The sequence below is a fragment of the Penicillium digitatum genome, chromosome 3 (genome assembly GCF_016767815.1).
Source record: "Penicillium digitatum chromosome 3, complete sequence".
Taxonomy (NCBI): Eukaryota; Fungi; Ascomycota; class Eurotiomycetes; order Eurotiales; family Aspergillaceae; genus Penicillium; species Penicillium digitatum.
The window spans coordinates 1,443,205-1,455,531 of NC_089386.1; the positions used below are offsets into that span (position 1 = coordinate 1,443,205).

General features: G+C 46.2%; 5 protein-coding genes across 5 annotated transcripts; 3 read left to right on the forward strand and 2 right to left on the reverse strand.

Moving 5' to 3' along the window:
• Window positions 1-707: 707 nt before the first annotated feature.
• Window positions 708-1,694, forward strand: Pdw03_8066 (kinase-like domain-containing protein; the record flags this gene model as incomplete). The annotated part of the gene is made up of 4 exons (XM_066101852.1): window positions 708-760; window positions 808-1,253; window positions 1,306-1,511; window positions 1,575-1,694. 4 exons carry the CDS (start codon window positions 708-710, stop codon window positions 1,692-1,694), a joined length of 825 nt encoding a protein of 274 aa, XP_065956935.1.
• A 992-nt stretch (window positions 1,695-2,686) lies between these two features.
• Pdw03_8067 (uncharacterized protein) lies at window positions 2,687-3,160 on the reverse strand (the record flags this gene model as incomplete). Its single annotated transcript, XM_066101853.1, has 2 exons — window positions 2,687-2,914; window positions 2,969-3,160. The coding sequence occupies 2 exons, from the start codon at window positions 3,158-3,160 to the stop codon at window positions 2,687-2,689; spliced, it is 420 nt and encodes a 139-aa protein (XP_065956936.1).
• A 127-nt stretch (window positions 3,161-3,287) lies between these two features.
• Pdw03_8068 (Patatin-like serine hydrolase, putative) lies at window positions 3,288-6,049 on the reverse strand (the record flags this gene model as incomplete). Its single annotated transcript, XM_014677721.2, has 6 exons — window positions 3,288-4,251; window positions 4,350-4,376; window positions 4,437-4,491; window positions 4,546-4,944; window positions 5,019-5,576; window positions 5,638-6,049. 6 exons carry the CDS (start codon window positions 6,047-6,049, stop codon window positions 3,288-3,290), a joined length of 2,415 nt encoding a protein of 804 aa, XP_014533207.2.
• A 1,186-nt stretch (window positions 6,050-7,235) lies between these two features.
• Pdw03_8069 (uncharacterized protein) lies at window positions 7,236-7,854 on the forward strand (the record flags this gene model as incomplete). Its single annotated transcript, XM_066101854.1, has 2 exons — window positions 7,236-7,402; window positions 7,461-7,854. The coding sequence occupies 2 exons, from the start codon at window positions 7,236-7,238 to the stop codon at window positions 7,852-7,854; spliced, it is 561 nt and encodes a 186-aa protein (XP_065956937.1).
• A 1,161-nt stretch (window positions 7,855-9,015) lies between these two features.
• Pdw03_8070 (uncharacterized protein) lies at window positions 9,016-9,753 on the forward strand (the record flags this gene model as incomplete). The annotated part of the gene is made up of 2 exons (XM_066101855.1): window positions 9,016-9,063; window positions 9,115-9,753. 2 exons carry the CDS (start codon window positions 9,016-9,018, stop codon window positions 9,751-9,753), a joined length of 687 nt encoding a protein of 228 aa, XP_065956938.1.
• Window positions 9,754-12,327: the final 2,574 nt, after the last annotated feature.

Consider the following 12,327-nt stretch of genomic DNA (forward strand, 5'->3'; position numbering starts at 1 on the left):
ACGTCGAAGGTTGCCGAGAGATAATCCTAGAATGTCTGCGAGATAACTCAAGTGAATCGAACTCAAGGGTAGTAATAAATTAATTAACGACAGAACCCCCGCGCTATTCCTCACTCCTTTTAAAGAGCGGTCTTGGAACAATATAATGACCACGTGTGTGGTGATATAAGTGATATGAATAAGGCTGATTCCTCGGCTCCAGGGCCCGATCAGCCTATAACGACCAAGAACATATGGGTATGTGATATGACGCGCAACGAAGATTTGGAAAGAAGTCTTCCCTAAAAGCAGTATCTGCCAGAGCTTCATAAGTATGAGAAGTAGTATCTGCCGGAGCTTCAGAAGTATGAGAAGAAGGACCATCGAGCCTGCGATGATCGCGTAAATAGATGTCGGCTGCATATCTTATATGAATTTTTAGCGTCAGACTGACGATCAAGGAATAGTTCAAGAACGGACAGAATCAAAGCGAGACGATTTCTACTTGATGTATTCACAGGTGACCAAAAACGGGTCCCTGTGCCGGGGGTTGTTTAGATTGTATAGCGACGGCCTTCAAGACCTACCCCGCGGCATGAAAGTGGTGCGACATCACATATTGAACAATTATGAGCGCGGGAAATATAAACTCTTTCTCTTGAGATTTTTCTGATTTCATTATCAGTGAAATTTTCTCTTTTCTATCAGCTTCGTTTGTATTACTGAACATGTCCGGGTCCTCCTCAAGATCGCTAGGCGTCAGCACATCCCCTTTGACAAAGTAGGTCAAACTTTTTCGAGTTTAACAAATTGGCTTATACTCGATAGAAAGAGATTAGGGTTTCCTCACATCGGTCATCCGTCCACAAAGTATCTGACCAACTGGAGCGTACAGCAATCCGCAAGCGGCTGGCTTAGCCTTGGGAACTACTTTGGGCATTCGGCGGTTTTCATTACCAAGATCAAGGCTGACCCGATACCGCAAAGCTTTGACACACTACAGCCGGCATTTCATGTCAATATTTGCTCGGTGATCGAGGCATTTCTGGACAAAAGTTCAATATACATGGTTTACGGGTACTATGGAATCATCGTTGATCTTGCCCAAGTTGGCACGAGTCCAGCAGTGAGACTACTCACAGAGCCAGATCTTGCAAGCATATGCAGAAGCGTTCTAAATGGCCTCCAGTATATTCACAGCCAACTTGGCGTCGGACACGGAAACATCACTAGAAGCAATATTCTCCTATGCGAAAACGGGGACATCAAGATTGGTGAGATAACGTTTAGCTCACCACGTTAGAAATACCCTCTAACATCCACCAGCAAACGTGGGCACTAGCATGCTAGACCAGGTTCCTTTGTCCGAGATGGAGGCTGACTGTCGCAACGTTGGGAACCTTTTGATTGAGATGAGCGACCCCAAAGCCATCTTGGATCCGCTCCGAAGAAAAGTTCCAGCTAATCTCTCAAAATATGGTCAGCATTTTGTGACCCAGGTTGGGTCGTCGTCTTATTCATACATATTTGAGGTAAGCTTGAATAATTTCAAACATACTGAGACACTATATTCACATAAGGAATCACCTCCAAAGCATGCCTTTTTACAGCAAGCCAGTCCTGATCATCGAACGTGGCATCTGATCCCCCACTACTGGGACACCCTCGCCCACTGGGGTCCGATAATTCGATCAACAGGCAATGAGTTTCGATAGCGGTTTGGAGTACATTTATAAAGTTTACTCATTGGTCGTGAATGTTCACGGGTACAATGACGAGGGCTACATTTTCGAAATATATATATCGAGTTATCGAATAGAAGTCCTAGGAATCTCAAATTGTGCGATGATGATGTTGGTCTCGCAGCCTACTTAGTCTTTTCTTATAGATAACCACAAGTCCGCATGCCAAACTCGCTGAGAGTCCAGTAGTGATTATTGCCAAAAGAGCCATTATAGACACGTTACCATGCCGCGCGGTACACACATTGATTACCGTTGTGAGGAGGCCAGCGAAGGCATTCAGAAGGGTTGGGCTAGTGACGTCACTTGGTCAGCATAACGCAGACTAGCTGCGATAGTGGTGAATGACACACATAAAGAGCCGGTTTGCCAGCCATATATAGTTGGTACTGTGTCTATTGAACAGCCAGCCCATTATTGCCGTGCCGAGTACGAACAGAACACATGAAATGGCTAGGAGTGGTGGGTTTTGAATAGTATTGAGGATTGCACTTCCAGCAGTATTCTTAGAAAGACTGTCATTGACTGTATTCGACTTTTGCAAAGAGGTAAAGGTCCCTGGAACAACGAGATAGCCAGCCAGCAGAACCCAATTAGCCCCACTAGCGAGGATGTTATATTCCCAAGCTATTTCGTCTGCCTCCACAATCATTCGGACATATGGGGTTTCAAGATCCTCATATGATTCACCAGTTCCTTGTCGATTATTTACTGCCATGTTCAAGCACAATCCTAGTAAGAGGGTAGGTTATCGACTTTATAGGACAGATTAAGTGCCGCACCAGAATGGGAGCGCACCACTGCGCGTGGAATTAAATCATGTGACTTTGGGCTATGGCACAGAGTACGAAGATCTGACTCAGTGGCTGAAAGAGGGTACGGAGACATGTAGGCGTATAATAATAATCATTTATCAGTTCTCCTATTATTAATCAGTTGTGATATTCCTGATATAATTTGACACACTATGCAGGGAGCTTCTGCAGCTGCTTCTCAACAGCCAAAGCCTCACCAAGCAATCTTCGCCTATCTGCAAAATAGTCTAGTATGAGGTCTAACTGTGAATCATTTTCGGTAGATGGGGTCGAGATCTCTGATTCCGGGGAGATGCGAGAGCCGTAGGGATGGGGTTCGGAAATCCAAGGATGCTCCGGAGCGGGGGGATCTCGAATGAGATCAGGGTACAAGTTTTGCTGGCGGCGAGGTTAGTTTGGATGACGGAAGTTGGAGAAGGCTTCGAAAAGTACCAGGTCATCATCAGGTGGAGGCCACGATGAGCTCCCGCTAGAATTATACACATATCTCTCTCGTGAGGAGCATATGACAAGATAGACATCTGCTTTGCACAATTTTGCAAGATCTCGTGCCTTGGACTTCAGGGTACTTGTTCTCTGTCTGAGCTGCTTTCGAACAAGTCTATTTGGATCGGGACCTCCCATCCTTAGTGTTGGGATGTTTGGATTGTGGCCTTGTGAAAAGAGATTTGAATGTATTGGACGAAAAAACGTTAGCGGTTATGCTATATATTATATGTAAGGCTACACTGACATGACGCAATCTATTCAGCTAAGTATTCCGTTCCAAGGCAAAGCAGACCTTTTTAGACACCCTTGTCGATGCTGATAATTCGCGCTTGCGCCGCTGTGTCGTACTTCGTGAGGGACCACTCGCGACATCGCAGCTACTACATGCGATACGACTGGGAAGTCCGTGGTTGCTACGACCAAAAGAAGAGGTCAACCCTTGCTTAGCAGCAAAGGCGGCCAGCCTTTCCGGGAAGCCGCTCAGCCTCCAACGTCTAGTTGACGATGCTTGTAAAAACAGATCCACTGGATGGTCAATATGGTGGGCTAGAAACGATAACGGGCGAATATAGCTGCCACACGATCCACAAAGCTCATCCACGCCATTAAAATCTTCCACCACATTATTACCGGAAACGTAAGTCAACCCTTCGGGGTAAAGTCGGTTAAGAGCCGCGATAAGATCCCTAGCGGAGCCCTTGCAGCGGACAAAGCCGCGACACCAGAAAGGGGCCACAGTGTTTTGGGGTAGTTCTTTCAGTTCAAAGTAGAATCTTGAGACTAGTAGAGTGGTGGCAGCGTCTCGTGCTCTACGAGAACTTCCCGGTTGACTCAGGACCAAGTTTCGATAATCCTCCATCGTTTCCACACTGTCAATTGTGCTGGGTGTTCCGCTCAGGTCAACGTTCAACCGATGGTACTCGGATCTAACAGCGACATCAAGTTGGCTCTTCAGTCTCCTCCAATCACTTTCTGTGCCCAACGTTGACATCCATGCGTCAAATCCCCGGCGGATGAAACTATCCCGGAAAATATGGCGGAAGTGAGGGGTCGGGTTAACATCGGGCTGCGTGATGCCAGTCCCTAGAGAAAGTAATCGAGTGGACCCTATCGCCTCTGGCCAGATCAGGTGGGAGATTTGACTGGCGATCTCGCCCGCGAAATTGTGTTTTAATCCCCCGTCCTGGAAGGATCCGATTCCTTGTAGATCAGCAGGGGTAAAAAAGCTAAGAGCGAAATCAAAGCGCGAAAGTAGTTAGTTTAAATATTTAGACCAGCAGGCTAATGCATGTTGTTGTGAGCTAATGCGGGTACGATCACTCACAAAGGGGCAGCAGCAGTTGCTCTAGCGCTAGAGTTCAAAGCCACATCAGTGTTGTACGGTAATCAAGGATGGGATTTAATTACATACGCTTTCCACACGTTTGGCTCGTGTGCAATATCAGTTGGCCGAAGAATTTGGGTATCTGTAGGACACTGAGATGAATGCGAATAATGGGATGATCGGCACTTGTACTGACCCCCTTGATCCTCCGGTTCGCTAACGGTATTGAAGTTACCAATCACAAACGCCCCTGTTTCCCTAGATATGCTAGTAGTCACCACCCCAATTTTAGAGTTTGATTGGAGACTTCCGCGCGGATCGTCCCGGCTGGGGCCAAACATGAGACGATTCTCGCCAAACACGCTTTTAAGGGCATCGTCAAAGACTCGAGCATCATAACAGCTATCATGAAGTAACCAGTGAAGCCATCGACCCATATTTCCAAGCATCGAGCCACTCCGGTATGTGAAATTGAGCAGCGCAAAAGGCGACCGGCGCCTTGAACGAAAGATTCGCCGCGCTAGCTCCTCAAATATCCCCGAGCATGTTGAAATGTTCCACGTCATGATAAACAGACCAATGGCGATGAGGCCGCCTGTGTTGGTTGGTTGGTCAATTTTGTGGCTTAGGGACGAAGGAAAAAACTGCCTCGACTAATGAAAAACCTACCCGAACTCGTGCCAAGCGCAAGGTCCACGACATCCTGGATCCGACATGGATGTAAATGTTCCTGGATAAGGAGGAGAAACTCCAGTGGAATGACACCCCTGACACCCCCTCCGTCAATCGCCAATACGGAGGGGCTCATTGTTGGTGGTAATATGCTCGCGACCAGGGGCCTTTGGTAAAGACAGTAAATACAACCCCTGATCGTAAATTGATATTCCAGCCCAACAGTTGGTGTGCCGAAAACGTGCGCGCAGCGGTCGCATAGGGTGTGTCCGCAGCCAAGGACATGCTGCGCGGTTTGAAATACGCAGTACAGACAGATGGTGTTACTCCGTATTCGGCACAACCAACCGCTTTGGGACGCGAGTTGGCTTTTGCGGAGCTCGACTGCCGTCTGGTCGGTTTGCACAAGTGCGTCAAATAAATCAATGAGATGCGCCTCCACTTCACTAGCTTGATCCTCAGACGGTCGATCTGGCCAATAGCCTGCGCGCTCGTGGTAGGCGTCTACAATCGCCGATCGATACAAGGTCCGAAAAACCATACGTGGGTCCAACACTACAGTAGAGTTCGTTAAATTTGCCACTCGGAGGAAACTTGCAACGAAGAATTATCTGACTTAGCATCCCAGGGACATAATTGTCCATCAACACGGCAGAGGCAATTGTTGGTGCGATGTGCGGCCCGCGCACTCCTGCCTTAACACAAGCGTCGAGGTAGTAAACGACATTGGGTTTTATATAGGGGTTCACTGTATAGATCGCTCTGGTAGCCCAGATCAAGTCAAAAGGGGTTGAAGGATTCACCAGGAGTTGCTGAAACGCGGCCTGGAAGAGATCCGCCATCTGTTCGGCATTAGGTCGGACTCGCTGCTTCTCTCGCACGGATCTCGTTGCGTCTAGCTCCCGCCCCACAAGAGCTCTTAATGGCTCGCAGCGTGCGGTATCAGATAGCGCCGTTGGTTTGAGATGTACCGTCGTAATCTCCGCGAAAGATCCACAAACGCTAGCAAATTCCGGCTCGTGGAGCATCTTGTGTAACGTGAATGCTGGGGTATTGCCTCTACCATCATCCCGTTCTCCTTCGGATATCAAAATAAGTCGTGGTAAAAGCCTAGCTAAAAGAGAGTGGGCGGGTCGGACGTTTGAGAATATGGTCAACAGCTCCAGGATTTTTTCGTGATCAGGGAAATCATTCAAAAATATGCAAATAACATCCGTAAACAAAAATACCAACTGCGCCCACAACACAAGCAACACGTCCTGAGCCGAGCCGCATTCCCAAAAGATGGGGTGACCCACCCCGGCGCTTAGCCGTTTCAACGGTGATTTGCGATCATTTTGACCGATGTCCCCATCTACAAAGAGAGTTGGCTGCCGGCAGCCCAAGGAAGCAACGTCACTCCTCAGCCTCACCTTGTAGCTCGAAACATGGCGCTTAATATTATTCCAAGGGTATAATTTCTGGAGAATGTGGTCCTTACAACGGCCACCTATGTACGCACAGACAGATGGGTATTTTTCTTTCGGATTGTCCAGTTGGGAAACAATATTCTTCAGACGTTCGCTATTAATAATAGCAGGTCTGGAATCTTCCTGTCTTCCAATATCTAGCCACCCGATGTGCTCCTTTTGCGACACAGTAGATGATGGATAGATTTTAGAAGGATCAAGAGGGATTCTTTTCTTTTTATATGAAAATATAGTAAAATGGTTAGTACTGTTGAACATTATTTTTTCATCTTTTTTCAACTCGCTTTATTCAACCAACTTAGGTCGTTTCATATGAAAGTATTACAAGGGTCATATCTCCGTATCTCACCCTCTCAGCCGTTAAGGAAACGCTCTAGAACACTCTAGACAGTATCCCCCCAAGGCAAGTATTTCTGAACAAATCCACACATGGGTGATTGAAGGTGATAAGTACTTTGGCTCTCACCCTTGTAACAACCACATCCAATGGCTAGGGGATAAAAACCAACAACCCACTTCCGTAGACTCACGCAATGTCTCACTTGACCTTTTCCTATGCAAGAGCCGTCAAAAATGGCAAGCATAAAAGCAGGGTAGGAGAGAACAGCAGTAGCAGGGGTGATGAGGACAATTAATTTGGCTAGTGCCTAGCCCCCATGTCGACGCTGGATTTTATAAGAACCTCTTATAGGTACCATGTCGAGCCATACCCTTTTCCTGTTCAATGGCCAGCACCATTTACAATATGTCTGACTCAGTCTGGTGCAATGATACGTCTGACAACACCCGATTTGACCATCCTTTTTCCCAAGACATCCACATAGACGAAGACTTGATGGGGTCTTTACTACATAATGTAGATGACTATGGCGCCGGGTTCGTTGATTTCGATACCTCGGTCAATGAAGAAAGGTAGGCTCCTTGTATCTGTGATGGTCTCTAATGTATGAATAATTAACAGTAACTATAGTCTGCGGGGTTTAGGAATGTCTGCGTTAAGCGTCAGCAGCCTACTCAGGTCTGCCAACGACGCTGTCTCGGTTATCAATTCTCTCGACGCATCGATAAATAATCTGATCCGGGCTCTTGGGTGTTCAAACGAAATCAGCACGGGAATTGAAAGCTTGAAAGGCTCAGTCAATCATTTGAACACGTTGACTGCTAGTCTGTCCCGACGACTTGATGCGTTTATGGACTTGGCTGAACAATTTGAAAACAAAGTCGCTCGTGGCCTAGACAGCGTGGACGCATTGGAGAGCCTGCTAGGACGTGTGGTCAGACTTGAACAAACCGCAATGGAAAGAATCGAGAACCTGGCAATTCGTGCAAGGAGCAAAGATATTCGGGAGTCGTGTGATCGTTGAGTGCATGGATAGGTAGCAGTTCTACATGATCAGAAATGACGGAATGGAGAGGCTTTTTGATTGTTTTATTTAAGCTTAATATCAATATCGATAAAAACATATATAAAAAATCTCTTTAATATAATATTCATGCAACTGTATGTATTAAAGAACCCAACATCGTGATATATATGCCAACCTTTAGCTCGAGTCAATTGCGAAAGCTAACTGCCTAGGAACCTTAAAGGTTGCCCTCTGGGGCTTGGTCCAAGTTGAAGTCCCATAAGCTCAAGTATCGGCGCTCAGCTTCTTGTAGATTTGCCATCGATTCAGTGATTGCATCTTCCATCAAGCTAAAGATCCCGCTCATTCTCTCATGAAATTCTAAAAATATTTGTTTGCTCTCTTTATGCCACTGTAATTCAGCTTTCAGATAGCTGGCCTCATACACATGTTGCTCCAACTGAGTTTTGAAGTCTGGCGAGCGGCATTTCGCAGGCTGAAGGCGGGATTGTAGTCTTTCGATCGTTGAGGAGCTTCCCCCATTGCGAAGGACCTCATGATCTGCCGGGCTTATTTCTTCGGAAATAGGAGCTAGACGTTGAGGGGAATAACGGTTCATTTTCGATTTTCTGGGGAAGTATACGGCAGAGAGAAGATTCTCTCTAGAGGGTTGGCTTCACGATATTTGAAGGGTCTAAAAATCACCGACCCACTTTGACATCTTCTTGCGACCCAAATTTGGTTCACAAAAGGGTCAAACCTCGCAGGCTAAAGAATGTGAATCTCATTTATTCGTGGTAGAGACAAGCGCTAATGCAGGCCGGGTGGTCCGCATGGTGAGAGGGTCATGGGACCTGACAGCTGCCAGGGTCAGCAACGAAACCATCTAATGATAGGGTCGCACCTGGGGATGATGAGATCGCTTTTAGAATTGCAACAAACTATCAACTATCATACCCCTATCTCGAGTCTTTACACCTTTCTCGGTCTGTTGTCTTGGTCAGGTGGCGTACGGTAGTGTGGCAATAATATGACCCCTCCCCCCCCCCCCCCCCCCCCAATTTTCGGTCCTTAGGGATGAATCACGTGTATCTGAATTCTAGTTAAATGTAATGCAGCTAAGTATCAATTTGACTCAATTCTCTTCAGTAAATCAAACCTCTAAAGAATCAATTTATCATGCCCAACGAAGAGTTTGAGATGGCGTACAGTGAGGACGGAGCCCAGGTAGGCATTCTATTGCTGATTTGGACTTCATACTAACGGAAGGACATGCAGCCAAATTCCATCAAAGACTATCAACCCGAGATATTTTCATTTATCACTCAGCTAGTTCGCCAGGAACAAGCATCTAAATACTATCAAGGGCAGCTTGAAACGAGGATCGGAAATGACTCAATCGCTCATCAAAAGCTAAGCATTCACTGCAGTCACCTAGAAAGGAAGATATTCGGTCTGGAATATGTGAAATCGCAACTGGAAACCTCTCATCGGGTTGCTACAGAAACCTGCCAGGCTATTGCAAATGACTTAAGCATTGAAAGGCATAAGATGCAAAACCTTGAATCACGCCTTTCAGATTTGTATCCCACGCTCGATCGGCTGTTGTACTACCTCAACCAGAGCTCAGGTCAGCAACAAAACACAAGCATGCACCAAAATCTTCAACAAGAGAACCATCGTTTGCGTGAGGTAGTGGCCTACCTCCAAGCCTCATTGACTGCGCGCGAAGAGATGGTTAAGGATCTACGAACTACATTCTCCGAGGCGTTTCTCGGGTTTTCAGATAACGCTGTTTATGGGGGGGATGATGATGAGGAAAGTATTTACCAAAATGGCGATTCTTGCGCAGACGATGAATCGTCTGTTGATATAGTCACCGTGAAGCCAGAGCCTGACAATAGTGACATGGTCTGAATTAGAGTGGGTATAGTTGTTTCCAATTTCCAATCTCCAAGGATTCTCTTCTAACTGATCAGGTGTCATCTCAAGGTGGTCCAGTCTTGGAAAATGTTATCAGATTGGTCTGCACGATATGAAACATATATATGATTGAATTCATGTATTCAATTCCTTATATCTACCTATTTCAATCCATTCTCTAGGATTTTCATATGAGACTAATTGACCGTTCAAGGGCCTAGGAATACTGAAGACCAATCTCAGAGTTTATAAATCGATATAAGATATATCAGTACCCAAGTATACGTAGTAGCCTGAATAAAGTCTAACTTTTCACACAGTGACATGAAAGGGCAAGAGATAGGAGACCCTCGATGTACATGGATATGACACGAAAGCAACAGCAGCCCTGGAGGCGTTGACTATCAATATACCAAAGGTTGATAACGGGATATCTGATAAAGGACAAATATCGACGTAAAGCAGCGCAACGCACCTACTTCAAATCCCTCCACTCTAACTTCAACTGTTTACATTAGAGAATGCATATTTTGGAGTAGTTCAAGGGGGGCCCAGGTTAATACCTGATTATTGAGCACCTCGGGCACTAACCAAAAGTTCCAGTCGACAGGATCTTCAGCAAAATACCCTCCACCAGTGTGTGAAGAGGGTATATTGTTGGGTAGAATATAGCTTCCAGTGGAAAATTTGCATGTTAAAGATTCGACAAATACTGAGGCGGTTGAACTTTGAGATAAGATAAAAGTGGTTGATCGGGAGTAAGAGGGCGTAGAGTAGTGGACACCTTCTGCGGGGGAACCTAACGACATTATGGGCAGACGAGAAACTGATTTAGTGGAGAAAGTTTCACAGGTACTATATTAAAAAATAAAAGCAAACAAGGTTAGCAAAGTCAGAGGTCGACAGCCCCGCGGCCCGAAAATGGGTTGCAGTCGGGGGGGGGGGGCGGTAGATTAGCTTACAGCCAGAATAGGTAACTACCTTTTTTCAAGTGAATTATATAGAATCTACTCATTTCTAGAAACGTGAAAACTGATGCGTATATCATATTTAGCGAAAGTAGATCAGACAATTACAATCAGATTGTCTAGAACGGAAACAGCGAGCACAAAAAGTAGGAAGTTGAAGCGACTGACAGCATTCAAAATCAGAGATACTTCTAGCTCCTGCAATTAAATCTTCACTGATTGAAGACATTACGCACTTGCGCTAGATATATTGAATTGAGATGAGATTCAAGCACGCTGCAGTATGAATTCAAATGACAACATATTGGCCCTTACTGCAAGTAAAAAAACTGCGGCTGTAGAAACCGAAAGAATAGTCGCAAGACAGATAGCTTTATTCTGAGAGATCGCTTATTAGATTGGAAGTCAGTGACGTCCTGCGATGATAACTGGGCTCATTCACGTCCACTGTGCTCGCTTCTCTTGTTACGAGCGATAGACAGCGTAAGCGCCCACGTAAAAAAATTACTAGAGGAGGATGCTGGCAATTGGAAGGCCCTGTCTCTTGTTTTGTCAGTCCTCCAGCGCTTTCCCAGCCTCAACAAAATACCTCTGTATTGAAATATCTCTGGGAAATGCCGAACCGGAACGAGGATCAAGTGGCCTGGAACAAAAGTGGGTGATTAATGACCCGAATGTATTAGGATATATTCCCGCCAACCTTGCATTTATTTCAATCTTCAACAAGTTGGTGCTGAATACGGTGATTTCTCTGAGAACAATTTTGTTTCTTTCGATAGTCAGGGGATACTATTTGCACTTCGGAATTTTGAATTTTGCCTAGAGAATATAAGATGAAAGTCTCATTAGATTGATTCTTCTAGTGCAGCGCTATGTACCTATTTTTGATTTCATCGTCTTGGAATGATGATGATGATGATGATGATGAATTCATTGACCCGATTTAGCTCGCTTTACATACATGCTGCTATGCGGGGGTTGCGTCCCAGAGCCCGCTCCCGACGATAAATGGTGGTGCATTCCCAGTATGCAGATCCACCCTGTGAGCAGGACTCGATTTCTCGAGGTCCTGCCACCTGAAAAGTAAGGCCACAAACCGGCCGGCGTAATGCAAACAAGACAAAAGAAATGTAAAGAAAGTCAATCCATCTGCCCGGTGTAGATGGTTTCCCGTAGTCCCCGCGGGCGCAGAGTGTCCCCTTCTTTCTCTGCAATGCACCTTCCACTTCTTCATCCAGCTCCCCGAGTCACCGAGTCCCTGTATCCCCAGGACTGCCAGGTCTATTTGCTGCATCACTCCGGCAGGTCGAACACGAATAGGTTCGGGTCATGGCGCCATGCTTCTTCGTCTTCGTCGGCAGCGTGCGTTGTTCTCCATGTGCGTTGGTGTGAGGTGACCTCGGCGGACCTGGCGCCCGGCCACTGTGATGTGTTCCCTGTTTCTCCAACATTCGCAGTGTCTTGGGTTGGTTTCGGTTTTGAATCCTCCTCCCCCTGCTCCTTACCCATGGCGACCGACTCCACTGACTGAAACTGTCCTAAGAGTCCCGATGCGATCATCATCGTCTTGGAAATCAAACTAATTTAGTGCTCTGAAAAT